General features: G+C 39.4%; 2 protein-coding genes across 4 annotated transcripts in view; both read left to right on the top strand.

Annotated features, from left to right (window-relative positions):
- The window catches only part of caprin2 (caprin family member 2), a 29,044-nt gene extending 19,488 nt beyond the window's left edge, over nucleotides 1-9,556 (top strand). For both annotated transcript variants that reach the window (XM_062065607.1, XM_062065608.1), the window contains 5 exons: nucleotides 566-706; nucleotides 941-1,037; nucleotides 1,406-1,467; nucleotides 3,980-4,031; nucleotides 8,730-9,556. In XM_062065607.1, the coding sequence (XP_061921591.1) occupies nucleotides 566-706; nucleotides 941-1,037; nucleotides 1,406-1,467; nucleotides 3,980-4,031; nucleotides 8,730-9,304 (927 nt within the window). In that variant the 3' untranslated portion in view covers nucleotides 9,305-9,556. The remainder of the gene's footprint in view (nucleotides 1-565; nucleotides 707-940; nucleotides 1,038-1,405; nucleotides 1,468-3,979; nucleotides 4,032-8,729) is intronic.
- A 3,246-nt stretch (nucleotides 9,557-12,802) lies between these two features.
- The window catches only part of tmtc1 (transmembrane O-mannosyltransferase targeting cadherins 1), a 40,736-nt gene continuing 29,918 nt past the window's right edge, over nucleotides 12,803-23,620 (top strand). For both annotated transcript variants that reach the window (XM_062065613.1, XM_062065612.1), the window contains exons 1-5: nucleotides 12,803-13,260; nucleotides 16,353-16,530; nucleotides 18,117-18,190; nucleotides 18,352-18,528; nucleotides 21,994-22,075. In XM_062065613.1, coding sequence (XP_061921597.1) covers nucleotides 12,965-13,260; nucleotides 16,353-16,530; nucleotides 18,117-18,190; nucleotides 18,352-18,528; nucleotides 21,994-22,075 — 807 coding nt within the window. In that variant the 5' untranslated portion in view covers nucleotides 12,803-12,964. The remainder of the gene's footprint in view (nucleotides 13,261-16,352; nucleotides 16,531-18,116; nucleotides 18,191-18,351; nucleotides 18,529-21,993; nucleotides 22,076-23,620) is intronic.

Raw genomic sequence — 23,620 nt, forward strand, 5'->3', positions numbered from 1 at the left:
ACAGAGATTAGTAGAGCAGGTAAATGTGAAACACGTTTTGAACGTTCAGCTATGCTGTGTTAGAATAGAATAGAATAAAATAGACAGTACTTCATGGATCCCTGGGGGAAATTCAGCACCACAGTTCGCTCACAATAGACAATAAACACTTAGGTATTTTTTTACATGTGAATAATATAAATACAGTCTTATTATACAGCGTTATTCACATGTGAATAACAAATACAGTCTATTATACAGCATTATTGACATGTGAATAATATAAATACAGTCTATTATACATTTAAGTACAGTTAAAAGGAACATATGCATTATACAGTCTGATGGCTGTCTGTACATAAAGGATGAAATTAGGATTCAGTAATATTAAAAAGTTGATCTGCGCAACTGTATATATATTGAAGTGTGACTGCTACAATATCAGAGGATGGTTTATAGATACTGTATTGTTAGATGCAATATTAATATTTTTCACCACCCCAATGTGCACATTGCATATTGCTTTGCTTGGTGTTGGAAAGGACTGAGATATTCAGCTCTTATTTTACTCTTCTGTGTTCTTCAGACACTAGTGACTGAATCACCGAAGCATTCATCCTGTACCAGGACGACACAGAGCAACTCCATCCCTGTTCCTAAGCATACATTTTCCACACCGCCCACAAGGCAAACTGTCACGTCTGCACATTTTCAAAATATTGAGTCGGTAAGTCTTCAAACTTTGAAAAAGGCTCTAACATACAAGAAGTAGACATTTCTTGCAATCTGAATTACCAATTACTTAAACATGCAACATTGCTGTTTGGTGTTAAGTCTGCAAATGTCCAGACTCCAGCTTTTACACAGCCTTTCACTCAAAGTACACTGAGAAGAGATTGTATAATTGGTACAAAAGCAATGAATGAATAATAAAGGTCTAATTATTTTCTTTCTATTTTAGGTATTTAATGAGAGGGTTGAGGTACAGCCCAGGTACACCACTTCCAGCACTCAAACACTGCCTGAGTTTGCTCCCTCAGAACAATCACAGCCACTGGGTATGTTTTTCCTGAACTTAAAAAAGAACAGTCTCAACACTTTACTGTTAAAATGATTTGCACTGGACTTTAATAAAGTAAATGTATTGGGATGCAGCTCTTGTTTGATCAGATTCTGACAAAAATCTGTTAGAAAGCACATTTTTCTGCCCCACACGGTATCTGTTATGTTTTAGAGGGAGTTTGTCTTTGTCACGAAGTGCTTCTACGTGGCATTCAGCTGGTTGTCTTAAATGTATGAGTGTGTTTCTGGACCTAAATGAAAGTGCTTTGAGTTAACTTTTCTTGTGAATTGACAGTATATACACTTTAAATATACTTGAATTGACTTGACTTTCTGATTCTAAAATCTGATTTCTATCTGGCAGGGGGGTCTTACATTTTTCAAGCTCATTCCAAGAACTCTGGCCCTCTGTTCTGTTCTTCTCGAGTAAGTACATTCCTGAGGTCTATACAGGTTGTCCAAAGTCTATACATGTAATATATATATTACACCAAAAAGTTCAATTTTTATAAGCAGTAAATAAAAAAAGGTTGAAAATTGCATTACTGTCATCTGCAGTACTCTTAAGTTGCCAGTATGGTCCGGTTCAGTTCAGAGGGCATTTGCCAGATGCAGTCCAGTCTGGGAACTGTTAAGTGTTCTTTCCTGATCAATTATTCTGCTGTAAGACTTGTACCAGATCCAGGAATTCGTAATGGCAACCTGAAATAAATGACACGTAAAGGCCATTTTTTTGGTTCTGCTTGCCATGTGATAGAAGCTCAGCATACAATGAGGTCCACACCACCAAAGCTGTCATTTTACTTCCTTACGACTGCGTGTCCTTTCACCTAGAACTGGGCTTTGTCTTTTTTCGACTATCTGGTGCAGATACATCTACGGGATCTCTTCCATGTGCAATAGAAGCCATCCTCACTGCCTTGTCATACCATTTTGCAATCACCAACCCGGGACTACTGTTGACGACACAATCACTGACACTCCCCTCTTTTTGTTTTTTTGATTATCATCAGGCAACCTGTATTGCTTTGGGACACATTTTTTTTCTTATGGTTTTGTTGTCTATCTGTGTTGGCCCTGCGATGAGGTGGTGACTTGTCCAGGGTGTCCTCCGCCTTCCGACCAAATGCAGCTCCGACCTTGAGAGGGACAAGCGGTAGAAAATGGATGGATGAATAGGTTCCAGTTGCTGGAAAGTCATTGGCCAGCAATTCATCCATGAGTGTACTTAATGTAAAGTAGCGGTCAAAAAACAGGTCACTCTAATGGGAACAGTTGCAACCATGCGTAGGGCTGCTGCTGCCTAAATTGCCAACATCAGCAAGTGTGTCTTTCTCTTGATATATTTTAAAGGCCAGCATCTAACTAATACATTTAAGCTTGTATGCTATGGCTTGATTTGAAAAAAATACCTGATTGGACAGCTAGGTCATTGACAATATCTAGTAAGTTCCTCAACTTAAAGAAACTGTTTCTTGTCATTTTCTGGCGTATCTTTGCCTAAGGCAGGCAGTGTAGTTTGATACACCAAAGAAGAGCCTCATGTCTTCAGTGGTGGTGTTGAGGTTGATGCTCCTTATCTCTAGCTCTCTCTGATAAGTGAATGTTGCCAAGTCTTTGTCGTTGATTTCTACGAATGATTAGCTCCTCCTGACAGTCGGGTGGCTGAGTAGCACAGATTGGAACCTATGATCGGGGGGAAAAAACACAATAATGAATAATACCTATCTTAGGATCGATCTATCCATCTTGGCCCACAGAGGACAAAATTGTTCCTATTCATCAGTATCCGTCTACTCATCTGATAACTTTCCTGCTGCTTCTTCTGAGCTTCTCTTTTCTCGAGGAGGAGCAATAAGCTACTATTTTTTACTTTACCTGGAAAATACATTTAATGTTTAATACCCCATTAAAGGGTTTTGAGCAGAAATGTGAATGTAAACCATGAACATACAAACGACTTTAAATATGGGACCTATTACCTCCCTGCTTGGCACAGGGTTGGAATTGGGGGTTAAATCACCAAAAATGATTCCCGGGCGCGGCCACTGATGCTGCCCACTGCTCCCCTCACCTCCCAGGGGGTGAACAAGGGTGATGGGTCAAATGCAGAGAATAATTTTGCCACACCTAGTGTGTGTGTGTGTGTGACAATCATTGGAACTTTAACTTTAACTTTAACTAGCAGGTTTGTTAGCTAGTTTTCTGTTAGCTAACCTCATCCTCATAGAGCTGGCATTCATAATAGAGCTACTATTTTCCTTACGTTAAACTATAACCAAAGATACACACTGTTCCCTCGCTAATTCAGTTCACGTACTACCAGTTTAGTGTATCGTGGATTTTAAAGTACCATTGAGTACATTGAGATTTGAGTACGCATTCGAGTTTTCATGTTAACATTACATACGTTTTAAATAGTTTTTAAGGTGTTTTAAGACCATAGGAAGTGTTTAATGTGTGAAAGCTGAGTGGAAGGCTTGTAAAGACATTACACTCATATAAAAATCATAAACATATAATAAATAGGGTCACTACTTCACAGAAATTCGCAGGGTCTGGTAAGTAGCCTAACCCTGGTGATAATCGAGGGAATACTGTGTACTAAAATGAAATAGACACAATTAAATGGGTTTGTCAGGAGGATTATATGCATGTTTGCCTATGCACCCTAACAGGTACACCCGGTATGGTAAAACATCTTCCAAATGTCATTCTTTTCAGCTCAGAAGCATCTATTATCTTTGCACACAGGTGATGGTCTTCTGAATTCCGCCCAAGTTTTGATTATAAATTACTTGACATATGCTTGACAATTGTCACTGGCTATAAGGCTTGATTGCTTGATAGTCTTTAGACAAAGAAAATTGACAATAAATCAAGAGATGGAAATTATTAAAATACATGTTAACATTTCATGGTTTTTATATATCTGCAGGATTCTGGATCCCATCATGCATATGGATGCGGAGGACGGCATAATTCCAGTGGTAAGTTATTTAAGTAGTACAATGAAATGTTAAGGGCAGCACTGTGGCACAGGGGTTAGTGCATGTGCCTCACAATACAAAGGTCCTGAGTAGTCCTGGGTTAGATCCTGCGCTCGGGATCTTTCTGTGTGGAGTTTGCATGTTCTCCCCGTGACTGCGTGGGTTCCCTCCGGGTACTCCGGCTTCCTCCCACCTCCAAAGACATACACCTGGGGATAGGTTGATTGGCAACACTAAATTGGCCCTAGTGTATGAATGTGAGTGTGAATGTTGTCTGTCTATCTGTGTTGGTCCTGCGATGAGGTGGCGACTTGTCCAGGGTGCACCCCGGCTTCCGCCCGAATGCAGCTGAGATAGGCTCCAGCACCTCCCACGACCCGAAAAGGGACAAGCAGTAGGTAGAACATGGATGGATGGAATGAAAGGTTAAGAACAGACATGTCTTATAAATGATCAAGTTTTACACCATAATTTTTCTTTCTCAAATGTAGTGAGTTGGAGATTTGTTTACTTGTTCATAATGCTAAATGTCAACATGTCCAACACATGGTGAAAATTAAATATCAGTATTACACATAGAGGACGTGTAATGAGAATATATACGCTCTGTTTTTTCCATCCTTTTTTTTTTGGAGATGATGAATTGTGCAAGTGTAAAGATGTGATGTTCCTTAATGTAAAGTATTTGTCCTGTCCGAAACTGATGAGACAATTACCACTATCATCACAATAACCAAAGGCAGTCCAACAAAATATTAGTGTGTGTTTGTTATGCAGAAATGTGAGAGAAGTCTTCACCATTTGTTTTCATGCTTGGCCCTGTTTATGCCGTGTTTTTGCTCGCAAACCTGTTGCGGTAGGATGTAGGATTGAGGACGTGAACTCATAAGATCTAAAAGTATTTTCTGTGTACATCAAGCATTGTTATCAAATCTGTCTTAATATGTTAGTGAGGATTTATTGCCAAGATGAACGATCTACTACACATATAGGGCATATCGAGAGGCTGATTACACCGCATACTTGTGTGCATAAAATAAGAGCTGAACATCTGTGTGCATTAGGTTAGTCCCTAAAGGTCACATCAAAATGTGCAGTTTTATCACACAAAACAATGCGAGAAAAGTCAAGTTTTGATCGAGCGTGTAAAAGGCATACTGACGAAAGAATATTGACTAGAGCTGCTGCCAGTGAATTGAATGTACCATAAGCTGTCTCCAAAGGTGTTTTCAGAGAATATACCACGTACAGTACATCAAAGCCTCACAATCGCAGCCCTTCAACTGCCCGCGTAACCACACCAGCCCAAGACCTTCACATCCAGCATCATCTGAAGCCAAACTTGGATAGCTGTTGCAACAATCAGTTTACATTTCTGCACAAACTGTCAGAAATCACCTCAAGGAAGATCATCCGCATGCTTTTTGTCCTCATTGGGATCTTAACCTGACTGCAGTTCATTGACCCGAGTGGTTAAATGCTCACATTAGATGTTGTCTGGCAATGATCAATCCCAGTTTTTAACTATTCAGGTCAAATGGTAGACCGCTTGTATGGCGTCATATGGGTTGTGGATGGAATGGTCCATTGTGATTGGGAGGGGAGGAGTGTGTTATAGCATGGCCAGGCATATGATACACTATGGACACGGGGTGTTTTTATTGATGGCATTTTGAATGCACAGGTATACCGTGATGATATCCTAAGGCCCGCTGCTCACGACCGTCACCTAATGTTGCAGCAAAATACTCAGCCCCATCATTTGTGCTCAGCCTCAAAAGTTAGAGATGTTTCCTAAGGTTGAACACGTTTAGAGTAGCAAATGGTGAATGGGGCCCTGGCCCAGCGTGCCATTGGAACTAGAACCGCCATTGTGTGAATATATAAAACTACATTTGGGGGGCTTTTAATCAGTACAAATCTGTAAGATTGAATGCCAGTTTTTTTTTTAGTTGGTCTGTCATATCCTGGTATAGCTCTTTAAGCATGCATTAATTTAAAACTGTCAGATGTTAGAAGTAGTTCTCAGGAAGGGGACGAAAGCATGTTTTTTACATGTCATAAGATCATGTAAAATGCTTTAAAGGGAACCTACTATCAAGACCAACTTTTCCCAACTATTGGTACCTTTTAAATCAAACCATAGAGGCATGGCGAAGATATTTATATAGCAATCTTGTTTTCCTTCATACTTCCTCCAAATGAGCCGTTTCGAATTTGCCCAATATCACTCGAAGAGCTTTGCGCGAATTAATAATAGATTTTATTTGTATTGCACTTAACATTTGAATAATAAATCTCAAAGTGCTACAGAGTAAAAACATTAAAGCATTAAAACAAGACAGTGAAAAACGATATTAAAATTAGCTATATGTTTTTTTTAAAAGTTAGGTTTTTAGCCTTTTTTTTTTTTTTTAAAGCATCCACCATCTGTGGGGCCCTGACTGGTGAGGAAGGGTGTTCCACAGACGGGGAATGGCAGCTTTAGTGGCAGCTCTGTCTCCCATGGTCTTGAGCCGTGTCCTAGTCGCTAGCAGACGGTGCTGTTTGCCTGACCGGGTCCTAGCTGAGGTGTGAGGTCGGTAAAGTAAGTGGGGGCATTACCAAGCAGATAGTGGTGGGTGTGCAGGAGGACACTGTACTCAATTCGGGCGGTGACGGGGAGCCAAGGAATGATGGGGTGATGTGTTCATACTTCCGCACCCTCATCAGGACCCTGGCAGTGCTGTTCTGAACATACTGGAGCTTTTGGAGGCTCCTGCCAGGGATCCCGATTAGTGTGTTACAGTAATCCAAACTGGAGGAGATGAAGGCATGGACAAGCTTCTCTGCAGCTGGAAGGGAGAGGAAGGGGTGGAGTTTGGAGATGCTACGGAGGTGTAGGAAGGTTTTGCAGATGTGGGTGACATGGTTTTCCAAGGAGAGGTGAGGGTCAAACTTGACCCCAAGGTTTGTAACTTCGGGAGAGAAGTGAAAGTTGTGTCCATAAAATGAAACTGAAGTTATGTGGGAAGAACGAAGTTGTTGAGGAGTACCGGTTTGGATGGCTTCTGTTTTTGAGGCGTTCAGCTGCAGGAAGTTTTGACTCATCCATGCGTTTATCTCCTCCAGGCAGGAGCTGAGACGAGCAACAGTGGCAGAGGGAGGCCTTGAGGTAGAGTTGTGTCGTCAGCATAGCAGTGAAAAGTAATTCCATGTCTGCTTATGACACACCCGAGGGGAAGCATGTATATGGTGAGGGTTGGATCGAGTACAGAGCCCTGGGGGACCCCACAGGTGACTGTGTGAGGATGAGATGAAGCATCCCCCAGGACCATGTGCTCGGTCCTGTCAGTGAGGTAGGAGCGTAACCAGTGAAGGGCAGTGTCAGAGAGGCCGATGAAGTGCTGGAGACGGTGGAGGAGAATATTGTGATCAATGGTGTCAAACGGAGCAGAGCGGTCAAGAAGAATATGGAGGGATGTGGAACTGGAGTCTGAGGCCATCAGCAGATCACTGGTGACTCTGATGAGATCGGTTTCTGTGCTGTGGGAGTGGCATAAACCGGATTGGAATTTTTCGTATAGGTGATTTGGTTTGAATTCACCATTGTGGTCCAACACTGTAGTCAAACTCCTTGTTTTTCTCTGTCCTCTTGTTATGGGGTAGACTGGCTTGTACATGCACATGGACCCTCGCTGTTGTCATTTCTAATACAAAGTAGCATGTAGTTCGAACTGATATCGGTCAGTAGACTATAGAAGCCCTAAAAACTACAACATAGCTGATGAGGAAAAGACGCAGTTGAAGTAGAAGCACGTAAATTAGACCGCCGAGAAAACGGCGCATCCTGAAGACACGGTCAGAAAGCGGCTTCAAGATGGTCTGTAAAAAGTTATCTATACAAAATTTTGAAAAAAAGAACCACCATTACATGTTATGTAGGCTATAAGGAAGTGTTTTAAATGTAGAAAAGAAATGACCATACAATCCGTTTTTAAAATGAAGCTTGGTTTGGTAGCTCCACTCCCATATCTAGCATTGTTAAAGAAATGCTTAAAATGTAAATCAAATATTTTGTAAAATATAAATCTCCATCAGCTTCTGGCCAGGCCCCTGGCCAAATGTTATAGCCTATTGTGTGCGGCATGTCAAAAAGCTTGACCACCACTGCTCTTGTTCTTGGTCGTCATCCACAGTATAGAATAGTGGTCCCTAACCACCCGTCCAAGACGCAATTGCTACCGGGCCGCACAGAAACATTAATTCATTTATAAATTGACGCATTTTCTCCGACTTAACTTTCGACTGTCCCACTGAACACACCAATAAGCTTGTTAATAGATGTATATTACAACTCCTTTGTTATAGTACATGGGACAATGCAACATATAAAATGTTAATGTGCCAGATCTTAGCCAAAGGCTAGTTTCCATCTGCAGTGCCCTGCAGGGTCATTGAATATAGCAGGGGTTCTTAACGTTTCCAAAAAAAACTGATGATTTTTCATGCTAATTTTTTTGCTGTTTTTATCTGCCACACATGGAAAGCCGGTCCATGAAAATAATGCATACATTAAACCAAGTCACTGGTGAAAATAAGGTTTGGGAACCCTCGTATAGAAGACACTCTTTGACTACTAATAGCCCCTAAAACATAATTTAAACGGGGAAAAGTACTTCCACTAATTCTACTTGAATTGTTTTTTTTCCTCTGCAGCAGCCTGGAGTGAGTCCTCAAAAGTTAGCAGCCCAGAGCGTGAGGGAGAATTTACAATGGTGGATTCAGGACATGGAGATTCTCTACACGTCTCTCACATAGAGTTTCCACACAGTCCTCGTGGCCACCATCACACTACTCTACTTCCTATGCAACTCTATCCTGTCTCCCAGCCGCTGCGAGTGGCATTCACCGCCTCTCGCACAGCCAATTATGCCCCAGGCAACCTTGACCAGCCCATTATTTTCGACCAGCTGCACACCAACCTAGGGGAGATGTATGACAGCCGCATTGGTCGTTTCACCTGTCCTGTTAATGGAACTTATGTGTTCATATTCCACATTCTTAAGCTTGCAATAAATGTGCCACTTTACATCAACCTCATGTGCAATGAAGAGGTGATGGTGTCAGCGTATGCCAATGATGGAGCGCCGGATCACGAGACAGCCAGCAACCATGCCATCCTGCCTCTCTTCCAAGGAGATCAGGTGTGGCTCAGGTTGCATCGTGGTGCTATTTATGGAAGCACCTGGAAATACAGTACCTTTTCTGGCTTTTTACTCTACCATGATTGAACTTTGTCTGGTCACTGGACTTTGTACCAAAGTGGAACAACTAGATGACATTTACCTGGAGCTAATTTGCTGTGAAGTCTGAGTGCCAATCTAAATCGTTGAGGGCTCTGAAGCTCGGGAAGAAAGGACTGTGTTTGGTGGTGGGTATGGTGTTGAACACAAGGCCAGTTTGTTGAATTTAAAAAAAAAAAAAAAAAACTTAATATTGTCCAACTGGTCTTTTGATGTTCCTCAATAAAATATGAGCAGTGATATTTGTGTGCTTGCATTTACACATTTTTAATCATGTTGCTTATTTTCATACCCCATTGGTGGGGAGTGGGATATTTTTGACTAAGTAAATAGTCAAAACCATTTTGTATGTGCAGTATTTTATTGGAACATGGGCCAACAAAATGCTGATGGCATGCCAGCATTTTGCTTAAGTTTACAGCTTTGGGGAGAAATGGAACATTTTGATTGTTTTCGGGGGTACTCCACTAAAATCATGGTAGGAGATATTCTGCATGCTTGGCTGTTTAGACATTGATAAATCACTCTTACTAGCAGACTTTTATTAAATGTTCAATAGTGAAGGCAGTATTACAGAATGTCACAGAATTGTTGGCCACAACTTTGGAAAGTGGAGGACCAAGCCATAGGGTAGAGAAAGGAAAACATTCAAGTCTTGAAGGTCATACAAAGTTCCAAGTTATGAGAAACACTGGCGATAAATCGAGCGTTAAAGCAACCGCTACATACCAGACAACAGCACCACATAAACAGTAGTAGTAAGTAGTAGCAACAGCAGCAGTCAAGTCCGGAGATCAAGGTTTTGAATTTCCGGTTTGGCATCTGAAGTCCGCATTTTGCCGCTGTGCGTGAATGGGTTTTCTCCGGGGACTCTTGCTTCCTCACATTCCAAAAACAAGCATGTTAGTTTAATTCAAAATTCAACTAAAAATGTTCTATGCATCTGAATGTTATTCTAAATTTTGTAGTTTGTCATGCCAACCTGTCTAGAACAGGTGGCATACAAATGAATATACATAGAAAACTGCAGTTGTGGAAATAAAAAATAAACGCAAACTAATGATTTCAAAAAGACTGTCATTAAGGACAATCAGTAAAAAGAGTCAATGTTTTAAACCAGTGGTGTTAAACTTGCTCTCATTGAGGGCCACATCGCAGTTATGGATGCCTTTAGAGGGGCTGCTTGTTGCCTATGCATTTGATTGTCATTTAGTCAAGGGGCCAAGCAGATAGTTTTTTATTTTTGCAGCAAAAAATTGTAATATAGTAAATATTTGTTGCAGGATCAGATAGTGTTAGTTTAAAAGATATGCAATTTCATGTGTACCTCAATATTTTCTGTCAAAATGGGGGGCATTCTACATTGAGTAAGAAAGATGAATGTTTGCTATTAAGACGTCAGGCTTTTCAGAGAAATTTGAAAGCTAAAAGCCCTTACCAATATTTTCCAAACCCTTTTTCATGAGTTAACTGAAGAAAATAGTCATAACAGTTTAAATCTAATATTGGACATCCTATAAAAGTATCTGCATTGTGTAATGGCTTAAAAAATAGCTACAACAAAAAAATCAGGTTTTGGAATTCTGCTCGTGTTTCCCTGACAGAGTGACACTATCCCGGGCTAGTCCCATGACTGTCGCATAACCATATGAAAGTTACCAATATGTCATATAGGGGGTAATTAAGCTCAAGTCAATAGGAACATTTTACAAAGTCCATTTAGGACATCAAGGTTTAATACCCACTAAACCAGTGCTTTTCAACATTTTTTGAGCCAAGGCACATTTTTTTCATTGAAAAAATCCGGAGGCCCACCACCAGCAGAAAACATTTAAAAAATGAAACTCAGCAGCCAATGTTGACAGTAAAAAGTCGTTCTCGCAACTGTTTGAAATGACTTTAAACCATAACCAACCATGCATGACTATAGCTCTTGTCTCAAAGTAGGTGTACTGTCATGACCTGTCACATCACGCCATGACTTATTTTGAGTTTTTTGGTGTCTTCCTGTGTGTAGTGTTTTAGTTCTTGTCTTGCGCTCCTATTTTGGTGGCTTTTCCTGTAGCAGTTTCCTGTCTTCCTTGAGCGCTATTCCCCGCACCTGCTGTGTTTTAGCAATCAAAGCTATTTAAATTGTGAGGACGCAATCCTTCATTGTGGGGACATTGTTGATTGTCATGTCATGTGCGGATGTACATTGTGGACGCCGTCTCTGCTCCACATGCGTAAGTCTTTGCTGTCGTCCACCATTCTGTTTTTCTTTACTTTACAGCCAGTTCAGTTTTAGTTTCGTTTTGCATAGCCTTCCCTAAGCTTCAATACCTTTTCTTAGCGGCACTAGCTTTTTGTTCATTATTGGTTTAAGCATTAGATACCTTTTTACCTGCACTCTTTCTCATGCTGTCGTCTGCATATTGTGATCACGACAAACCATGTTCCCGACTTCTACAAAGCATTTAGCTACCTGCTGCCACCTACTGATATGGAAGACTATTACACGGTTACTCTGCCGTGCTCTAGACAGCACAGACACTCAACAACGGCACATTATTTGCGGATTATATTTACTGGTTTGCAAAAAATATTTTTAACTCAATTAGGTGAAATTACATAATTTCCCACGGCACACCAGATTGTATCTCATGGCACATAAGTGTGCCGCGGCACAGTGGTTGAAAAACGCTAAACATTTACCTGAGTAGGCTACCAGATTATCATGAGCCAATAAAGAAAAGGGGTAAATTTGAAGCAAACATAAAAGAGGGTCATATTTGTTTTTATCCAGTATTGTTTTTGTAATTGTAGCATTATTTTGCAATTAATTTGCAGCATTTGTGATGTGTGTGTGTGTGTGTGTGTGTGTGTGTTCTGGCAATGCTTACTCAATGGGGACATCGCTCTGTTTACACAGTCACCTTTAGGGGACCTCTGACGGTATGGGGACAAAAAAAACAGGTCCCCTAAAGGGAAACCTTTTTAAATGATAGTCAGATCCATTCTGAAGATGCCTAAGTGATTTTTAAGCTTTGGCCCATAAAACATGTAGGGTTAGGGTTAGCGCTAATCCTAACCCTAACACGTACAAATTTGTGTGAATTATGCAAAATTATTTAAATTTGGTACCCATGAACCATATTAACTATTTTTCCCCAGGGTCCCCAGTAAGAATGATCAGCACATTACTTCATAAATCCAGAGATTTAAAGACGTGTATTAGATAACTGGGAAGTGGCCATTTTACCTAATTTTTTTAATGGCTCCACAACCTGTAGAAAGGGTGGTCCACACAAGTGGTGATCAAAAACTTGGTCCCCATTCCAAATGATAACCTGTGTGTGTGTGTGTGTGTGTGTGTGTGTGTGTGTGTGTGTGTGTGTGTGTGTGTGTGTGTGTGTGTGTGTGTGTGTGTGTGTGTGTGTGTGTGTGTGTGTGTGTGTGTGTGTGTTGGCCGTTGCTTCGCGTTTGTCCTTGTCGGCCACCGTAGTTAATTTTTTTCCTGCCGGCACTTGAAGGTAACACAAGGCGGAGAACGAACGGTCCAATTCACCTCCTTCATGGACACTCCCTCCCCAGCGGAATGGACGGAACTTCTTGTCTCACAACGTTGACTTACATCTCACAGGAGCCCTTGAAGAAGCCAGGGCCGTCATGACTACTCCGGGTCGAGAGAAAATAACCACACAACATCCACCGAACACCAGCCGACCACAGACTGTCTGGGCTGTGAGTCGGTATGTGGCTTTAGCCGCACTGTGCATCTTATGCTACAGCAACTCTCTCCATGGGGAGTTAGTGCACGACGATGTTTGGGCTATCGTCAACAACCCGGACGTCCTGCCGAGTTCATGTGTCAAAAACATCTTCAGTAACGATTTCTGGGGCAAGAAGATGTCAGACAATTCGAGCCACAAGTCCTACAGACCTCTATGCATTCTCACCTTTAAGTAAGTTGTTATGTTCTTAATTTTAAGCAACACAAACAGGTTAAACAGCCATATATTAGTATTGTTACAATGTTCGCATGATTGACGCTGGAACTGCTAGTTCATGTCATTCGGGTTAAGCTAACGCCCACGCAGTTTTGAATACATCAATCCATCCAAAATACAGTAGATGGGATAAAAGTACAGTGGATGTTATAGTCCCTACCATATGATACACGCCTGGCTATGTTGCTATCCCTATCTTAGCACAATTTGATACATATTGTACATTAAAGATGCTAACTAAACTAAAACAGATCTATAATGGTGGTCCAGTATAAAACATTTTAGCTTATGTGTTTTAGGGTGCAAAACTATCCATCCATCAATCCATTTCTACCGCTTATCCCTTTCGGGGTTGCGGCGGGTGCTACCAATGAGTGTAATATTTGATAATACATAATCAGTGATTAAGTAATTTTATTTTGCTGTGATCATGATTATAATCAGTGATACGTATTTTATCTACAAACTTGGGGGACATTTCAGCAATTTATAAACGCAACAAAACTGCTTAAAAAGCAAGTAAGTAAGTACCTTTTATTTATAAAGCGCTTTTCACAGATAAAATCACAAGGCGCTGTACAAAACATAGGTGAAGTAAAAGAACAATACAATTAAAACAACAGGGGCAACATCATAAAAAGGATACAAAGTGTATTAAAAAATTATAGTTAAACGGTGCATTAACTAAAAGCTTTACTAAAAGAGAAGTTTTCAAATGTTTCTTAAAAATTTCAACACAGTCAAGATCACGGAGGGACTGGTGAAAATTGTTCCAGAGTCTGGGAGCTATAGCCTGGAATGCCAGGTCCCCATGGGTTTTAAAACAAGTTTTTGGGATCTTTAGAAGACCCTGGCCTGAAAACCGGAGGCTGCGCCCTGAGGAGTAAGAGCATAGCAAATGAGGGATGTACTGAGGGGCCCCACCATGCAACGCACGGAATGTCAGGACTAAAATTTTAAACTCAATGCGGAATTTAACTGGAAGCCAATGAAGACTGGATAGGCACTCATTCAGTTAAAATGCCTTTAAAATTTACGGCTAGAGATATTCCGATTTCGATCATGGCATCAGATCAGGGGCCGATACTTGCCTTTTTTAAATGATTGGCTGATGCTGCCGACCTGAGCCGATCTTTTCTGCAGCTTTGTCCCAGTGTTTACATGGCTAAGGATTGTAACTCATGTAAAATATTCCTTCAAATGGATGCAGGCTCAGCCAGACACAATCACATATTCCTATTTGCTTGGTACACACATGCAGGAGTTGAATGAATTTCAGGAGGGTGGGTGTCTTGCCAGAAGCTGCAAAGAACACATCTGTCTATTCACAGTGCCAAGACACTTCTAAAGCTACGTTTACACTGCAGGATAGGATGTCCAATTCTGATTTTTTTTGTCAAATCCGATGTTTTTATGTAGTCGTTCACATTACAAAAAAATCTGATGCCTATTGTGACCTGCATGCATAATGAGTGGAGTGTCAGTGATGGGACATTGACCTGAGTTCCTAAAATATTGTTTTCCCCTGTTTTCTGCTCATTTGTCAACTATTTATTTTGCAACTATCTATCTAATTTGGCAAATAATTATGACGCTTATCGCTTTTTGATGACTTATTTATCGGATAAACGCGACTCAATCTTTCAGACTACAGTCACATCGGAAACATGTCTGATTTATACCCACAATCGAAAGAGGCCTGGGTTCGGATTTTAAAAAAATTGGAATTGGACTGTTCACATTGACAATAAAAAATCAGATACGGGTCACGTATGGGAAAAGAAATCGGAATTGACCTGCAGTGTGAACAAGGCCTAACAAAATACTACTAATCCTCACCACCGTGGTGAAAAATAAACCAAGTTTCTTCCAAATAGCATTATCACTGGAGGGTTAGAAGAAGAGGAATGGCTAAGCATGCTACAGACAAACACACCGAGCAGGACGATACAAGAAGTTAACTGCTGAAGCTTCAACGTAAAGTAGTGGTGATCAATCCAGATGTCAATATTATCAATTCTAATACAGTAGGGATGTAGCGGTATCAACATCTCACAGTTCAATATTATCAAGGTATTAAGGCCACGGTACAATATTATTGTGGTATACTGTATGTCCTTTACTTGTTATAGTCTGTAAAATACACTTACTGAAATTGAACACAAAAACAATGCTAAAATGTTCTGATCCTACTACAAACAGATTTTTTTAAATGCAAAAATTGTGCAGGAACATCCACTGCTTTGAGCAAATATTAAAATAAACTTACAGTTCAGTATCTTTAATGTGACAATTCAAACATCCAGTGTAAAACAATAATGTTCACTTTAGTAACTTTCAACTTTTACTTTCTGAGAAGCAGTGTCCTCGAAAGTGGACCTGTTTATACCAGTTTGGAATATGCTCAGAAAAGTTAACTAATAATTAAACTTTCAATAATGTAAATACCTCACAAATGGATGTTTGGCTTCAAATATCTTTTTTTGGGTGACAGTTTATAAAGTGGCGACTTGTCCAGGGTGTATCCTGCCTTCCGCATGAGTGCAGCTGGCTTCAGCCCCCCACCGACATTGAGAGACACAAGTGGTGGAAAATGGATGGATGGGTTGAGGATTCATTAGGTAGTTTTTCAGTTTACTTGTATTTTCCGTGATGTACAGGTTTTTTAGGTGATTTTCCTACATGCTCTGTGGCTGGCTGTGTCGCCTTGGAAACGCTAGATACGAAAATGGAGCGCTTTGTAGAATGCAGACTTTCTTACCTCTGCCAAATAGGTTTTGTTTTTGCCAGGGTTTGTTTGTGTGTTTGTTAGCAACATAATTTAAAAAGTTCTGGACAGATTTTAAAGAATTTTGACCCCAAGATAGTTAACATATTCAGGTTTTCCTCTCTTTTTCCAAACAAATTACTGAAAGCCTCATCCATATGACATTCATGCCTGTAGTAAGTATATATACAGTACATTTGTGAACACAACAAGATCATGCAAATGCCCAAACATTTGTGATAATATTAGGTTTTACTGTATCTTTTCCGTCCTGTCTTAGGTTGAACATCCTGCTGGGTGGGATGACGCCTCTGTACTTCCACATTGTCAACGTGTGTTTGCACTGTGCTGTAACCTGCCTCCTCATGCACACGTGTGAACAGTGTGCGTTTAAAGAATCTCACCTGGCTTTCATCACATCTGTCCTGTTTGCTGTGCACCCTGTCCACACAGAGGCTGTGAGTTCTTCACATGCATAGTCATTGTCTTCTGTAATTACAAGGAGAGAAATGTGAGCAACAATATTAAGAAACCTCTCTCCAAGTACACCTCTCACATTTTACTGACTATTATATTTGATCAATTATTCTGCTGACAGCTATTTGGACAATAATGACTGTGGATAATAAATATATACTTCTTTATAAAATATACACCAACTACTCGTAACAAGAACCCTGCTTAAGACCATCTGGACAATAGTTGTAATTCTCACTGGTGTGAACAATTCAGCAGTTATTGAACTTCTTGAATTCAACAGATGAGATACGATCAAACTAGACAAAGGTGAACAACACATTTACCTTAAAAGGTGCATTGGAGAGACTTAAAGGTGAACTGCATGTTTTTTGGAATCGTTCACAATCATTATGAAAGTCATGACGATGAATGTATTTTTTTATGCATTCTAAACTTTAAATAAAGGCGATCAAAAGTCAGCTTACAATGGAGCCTATAGGATTTGCTCTATTCTGCCTTTGAAGCCCTTTAAAAAAACATCCAAACACCTCCATTAAGGTTTTATATACATGACTTAAGTATATATGTAATGTAGCAACAGGCACATTTATAACATTTAATATATACGTATTTAGCTCATTTTACGCATATGCGGCCCATTAATTTCAAAAACGCATCTTTTTTAACATAACTTATTACTGCTCACTGCAGACTTTATGAGAGTCAATAAGCATAATAAAAAAACACTTACTGTACAATGTCTGCTGCCATTAGGATGCCCACTGCTAGGATGTTTATATATTTCCATTTATATGAAGAATGACTCATAAACGTCGTGAAGAAAAGGGGGGTGGAATCAAGCGTCTTTCTGTGTTGTTCTCGCCATTGACCGACAATTTAAACCCGTTAAAGTGTACCAAATTATTGGAATACGTCTTAGTCCTTCTATTATCCAGTTGAGAGGGATGATTTATGATCTACAATAATGTTTGACAAGCAAGGAAACGAGGAAGAAGCTGATCAGTTGATCATGTCAACATTTGCATGCAAACGTGTGATCACGGCGTCGCCATAAATAGTTTGTCTGCGTTAGCGCTTATAATAACAATATCACTAATACTTGGCTAATATTCAAGCCAGGAAATGTAAATGGAGTATTGGCGGAATAGAGGATCTTCTATTGGCTACGCTGTAAGTTGACTTATATTTACGTTTATTTACGAGTTAGAATGCATTAAAAAAAACAATTACATCCTTCGTCATGTTTTTCATAATGATTGTGAAGGATAGGCAAAATTCCCAAAAAAGTGCACTTCCCCTTTTAAGATGTGTTTTTTTCACTGGGCTTTGGGGCATCAATTACTGTGCCACTTGGGTTCTGCTTAGCAACAAGCGGTCACACTAAGACGTGATCACACTGGAAACAAGTTATATTTAATTTAGGAACTTATTCTTCTAGAATATAGACAACAATTTTCACTTTTCCAGCAAAGGTTCAATCATTAAGGGATACAAATAAATATATGCAATTTTGTTATTTTTGATGTGTGCATCACATGAAAGTTATTAAATTCTTGTTTTGCAGGTCTCTGGAATTGTGGGCCGGGCTGACGTCTTGGCCTGTCTGCTGTTCTTGATGACTTTCCTTTACTATAAAAGGTAAATGGACTTCACACCTTTTTACGTTTTATGTATTAAGTTTAATAGATTTCACTATATACAGTACTTACATTGAACATTATCAGTGTCTATTTCATATTCAGACTAATGACAGTGCCATATAATGTTTGTGAGGTTCATTTATGCTTTTTTTCTACCAGGAGTGTTGATGTGACTGCCTCTGAGGACTCTGTGCCCTCGACAGTCTCAGCGGGGTCTCTGCTCACCAGTTTACTGCTCGGTACTTGTGCCATGCTGGTGAAGGAGACGGGCATCACTGTATTTGGTGTGTGCATATTTTATGATGCCATAGTGCTGTGCGACAAGCCCTTCTTTGGGTAAGCACAAAGCCATTGCTTTTTGATTTAGTAGTATGGTTATTTATTTTCTTAATTTACTTGACGAAGGTATGTGATTTAACACAAATGGTTGGATTTCTATCTAATTTTAATACCTCATACTTATGGGGCCTGATCTACTAAAGGTTTGCGTGTATGAAGCACATGCAAACTTGATAGCCCTTGCAAAGATGATCTACTAAACTGGTGCGCAGAGGATTGAGTTGCACTTTTTTGGAATGTTGCCTATGTAAGACAAGAACATATATGTTTTTATGCATTCTAAACTGGAAATAAATCAGATAACAATGGAGTCAATGGGAGCTCTTCCATTTTGCCCACAAAGCCATCTAAATAACCATCCAAATCTGCCAACAATACCTAATTTACATTTCGTGATTGATTGCATTGATCAAAGAGAGGTAATTAGCTTATGCTGCTATATTCACTTAAACTGGGGAGAAGCTCTCTCGCCTCTGAGCTGTTGAAAGTTAATTCTAGATTATAAATCATGCCTCTCACTTGGATAGTAGAAGGTTGTTGCCATAAAATAGGAAGTTAGTCAACTGTAACATCCAACTTTGACTGGGAGATGGAAAGAAAGACATGAAAAGACGCTCGTTTGCATCCACCTTTTTTTTTTTTAAACTTTTTCGAGAATTATTATTATTATTCGTCATCTAAACAGGAAGATATGAACATTCCATCAGTCATCATCCCAGTGACAGCAGACATTGTTTTATATTATAAGCAGGGGCGCCGAAAAGGGGGGGTAAAGGAGACGGATTCTAGGGGCCCATGATGGAGGGGGTCCCAGAGAGGCCCCTAATGATGATGAAATTATAATACAGGGGGCCCTGTAAAGATTATTTTCATGGGGCCCAAAATCCCTAGCGGCGCCCCTGATTATAAGTGATTGTTTTGTTATGTTTTTTGTCTCTCATGAAGTCTGCATGAGTAGTACGGTAGTCAGCGTTGTTGTTGAAGGAAAAAGCAAACATTGTGATGTGTCTATGAAATTAATGTGCCGCTGTATGCTTGCCTTTTTTTATGTTTATTTACAATTTAGAATGCAATAAAAAAGAAAAACATATGTGGTTTTGTCTTACAAAGGGATGTAAATGATAGGCAAAATTCCCCAAAAAAGTGCAGTTCCCCTTTAAGTGAGCAAAATAAGGAGCATAATCTATTTAGTGTCTGTCTTCATGAATATGCAGAATATATGCTGATCATTAGAATGGCCACAATACTGGAAGAAGAAAATGCATATATAATTATTCTATTTACCACACGCCTCTAAAATGCCCCCAAAACGCCACACATGATAACATGAATGTGCATTAAATGAGTGTCTCCATGGTGAAAACCACATAGTACCAGTGTTGGGTTACTTACTGAAAACCAGTAACTAGTTACAGTTACTAGTTACTTTATTTTAAAAGGAACTCAGTTACTTACACCAAAAAGTAATGCGTTACTGTGAAAAGTAACTATTTAGTTACTTCTTTTTTTCTTCTTCTTTTTTTAAGGCTCCTATTAATGCCCTTTTAGCCTTCATTTCAGTACTGTTATTGCACTAGAGAATAATACAATCTGTTGATCAACTTGACATGCATTTGCATCACTGAACTCAGAAAGCAATGTGGTCTACATACAACACACAAAGACAAAGATATGTTTCAAAGGGCCAGAACAAATTTACAAAACTATTTTAAATAGCTGCAACATAACATACATAAGTAACAAACAGCATAATAACAACATAGCTGTAAACCTGGCTTCACCCAAGGAAGGCACACATGACATACACAAAGCCTAATCAGGCATTTTTTTCTCTCAAGGAATTCGGAAATAAAATCATGTCTTCTGGAGATCAACACTATACTGAAGCCCAGAACACTACGCATTTCCCCAGTTTTAGTTTAGAGAAAAGGAAAGATTGGCCTGGCCCACTGGGATCCCTCTTTGTTTGTGAACTTTGTAGTCTATACATTTAGAGTGATGTCATAATCAAACACTCTAGAAGTCTAGAATGAAAAAGCAACAGTATATAAGAGAATTGACAGAGTGTGTGTGCCTTCAGTGCTGAATTATGAGCAGAGGCAGAGTTTGGAGTGTCTTCTTTAGCTTGCTTTCCATTTTTATGTACTCACTGTCCAGGTACGTGGAAAATGTTTTCCATGCCATTTGCTGTTTGACGCCGGTATTTGATTTGATTTTTATTAAGGATCCCCATTAGCTGGTTGCCTCAACAACCCACTAGTCTTCCTGGGGTCCACAATTCAATACAATTACAAGTAAAAGCATATAATTATAACTACACAATACAGAAAAAAATAAAAGCATCAATAAAAAACAAGCAAACAATTTACAGTCACAGAATAATAATTACCATATAAATATAACTACACAATATAAAACCAAACAAATCATCAATGAGCAAACTAATTTAAAAACTCAGATAAAATATTACTCTCTTTTTAAAAACCTGTTTACTTACAATGCTGGTGAGAATTCGAGGCAGGTTATTCCAGAGCGATAAAGATCTATAAATAAAAGATTTCCGCAAAGCATTCTTCCTGGGACGAGGGAGTTCATGCTAATTAGCTGCCTGAAATCGGGTAACTCCACTGTAGAAATAGCCTGCATGTCTTTTACCGCATACGCTGCAATGGCTCTCTCAATATTGTCTTGGCTAGCAGTCCCTCCATCAAAATCCTTAGGTGGTGGTGGAGGTGATGTGGCATCAGAGTCTGTGCCTCTCTTTACTAGCTTTGGCGAAGCATGTTGCTTTTGTAGGTGTTTCAGCAGATTTGAATTGCTGTTTTGGGAAGTTGATAGGATCTTTGATCCAATACACAACTTACATTTAACTAAAATGTTATTTTCTTTGTGCTCGACAAAAGAAAAGTAGTGAGAATATCTCCATCTTAAGAAACTCGACTTCAGCTCCACGATGATGTCTTGTTAGTAAACACAGACACCCCCCACCCCACACACACACACACGCACACACACAGCGCACCTCTTCTCTCCCGTGTGACACAGTAAGATTCAGAAGGACGACACTGCAGCTCTCCAATAAAACCAACTCAGATCTTCTGTTTCTAGCGGATACTACATAAAAAATTACGTAAAATAACGCAGTAACGCATCATGTAGTAACGGTAACTGAGTTACTGAATATAAAAAATTACGCGTTAGACTACTAGTTACAAAGTAACGCGTTAGTTCCAACACTGCATAGTATACACGGAAACTTTATTTAAATAGAGCTGTCTGCATCACTTTTGTACTTGCTATTAGTTTTACACGTAGTCTTAGTAGATTACATGCAACACGGCCATTATTAGTACACACAATTTTATAGTTTGCGCATGCACTTTAGTGTGTGATATTTAGATCTCAGTAGATCAGGCCTGTAGTATTTTATCTTGAGCCTCAATCTTTCTCTCTGTTCCATAGTCACCTGTCTGGATCCACCTTCAAACAGCTTTTCCATAAATGGACTCCCTTTATCAAAAGAGCCTGTGTTGTTTCTAGTTATGTGAGTATACATTTATTGTTTTTGAAATTATTTGATATAATCTCACTGTATTATACAATGTAAAAGCAATATAGATTGGTCTGTTACAAGTATAACCCACTGTTACCGCTTTCCTGCACCATTGAATTGGGGTTTGCTGGGGGCTAACGGAAGGCTGGCACAAACTATTGGTGGGGAACAGAATTAGGTAATAAACTGATAATACATATTAAAAATAATTATTCATTATAGTAGTTTGGGGCTGCAGCTATGGAATATTTTAGTTTGTTTATCTGGTGCGGCACAGTTCAGATCATTGGCGTCGTTAGGCCTATTTTAGGGGGGGGCTTAAGCCCCCTTAAAATTTCCTGATGTACCAGTAGAGTGTAAAAACAAGTTGACTTTATATGCTTAATTGTGTTTCATTGTATCCATTAAACCATATCCAATTGTGTTTACAATCCGCAAAGTATGTAAAAACACAGTTTAAACATCACAAAATGCCACAAATTCAGTCTGCCATTTTGAATATTCCGCTCCAAATACCTTCGACTATTTCCGCAGATTGACGTCCCAGTGGGAATGCTTCTGCATTCTGATCATAGTATCAGATCTGTCATAATGGAAATACGCAAAATTTAGACAGAGATGTGATGTCTATTATTCACAATCTCTAAATAAGACATGAACACATGTTTTTCTTTTTTTATGCATTCAAAGTCATAAATAAATAAATACATAAAAAGTCAGCTAACAATGTAGTCAATGTAGAAAAATAACTTCCATACCTGTATGGTACGCAAATCACACTATTACAGCTTTGTAGTATAGGTGTGCTATTTAAACTTAACTGATGTTTAATAGCCTTAGTGTTATTTTAGAGTAGTGTTTGGGGGGCTCTGAAGACTGGATTCAGTGAAAGACTCATAGTCTAAAAGGAGGAATTTAAATGTGTTTTTTTTATTTTTATCATCACTTTTATCGTTTTCACCATAAATGGCAGGTCCCTACTGGCCAGATGTGGCCTATGGGCCTTGAATTTGACACCTGTGGTCTAAATGCCTTAAACTACCCTTACAGTAGTAACAGGAAATTAACAATATTGCTTTTCAACCATTTTGATTTCTTCAGTATTTGCTGTGTAATTCTAATACAGTAACAAAAAGTTGAAAGCAAAAAAATGTTGCCAGGGCAAACATTCTGAATCAAAGAAGTTGTGCATAGACAACATATCTTTGAGTGGACATCCAGCCCCTGTTTTCCAGGCAACAAACCTTCTTTTCACCAGAACCTCTTGTGTTTTCAGGTCAACTCTGTAGGGCTGTGCAAGTTCGTTTACACTGCAACATTTCCCTTTTTCCAAGTTGCCTGCTAGCTTTTCCTTGTAACAACACTGTCCTTATGTGTTTGGGCCATCTCATGCTTACTAAAGATGACTAAATATTCTTACATTTACACTTTCAACCATTTAGATGTATTCAGTGTTGTCTAATCCTAATACAGTGCCCAAAAAGTTGTGAGCAAAAAGATTTTGCAAGTGCAAACATTTTTTGCTCGCATCACAGG

This window comes from Entelurus aequoreus, linkage group LG12 (genome assembly GCF_033978785.1).
Source record: "Entelurus aequoreus isolate RoL-2023_Sb linkage group LG12, RoL_Eaeq_v1.1, whole genome shotgun sequence".
Taxonomy (NCBI): domain Eukaryota; kingdom Metazoa; phylum Chordata; class Actinopteri; order Syngnathiformes; family Syngnathidae; genus Entelurus; species Entelurus aequoreus.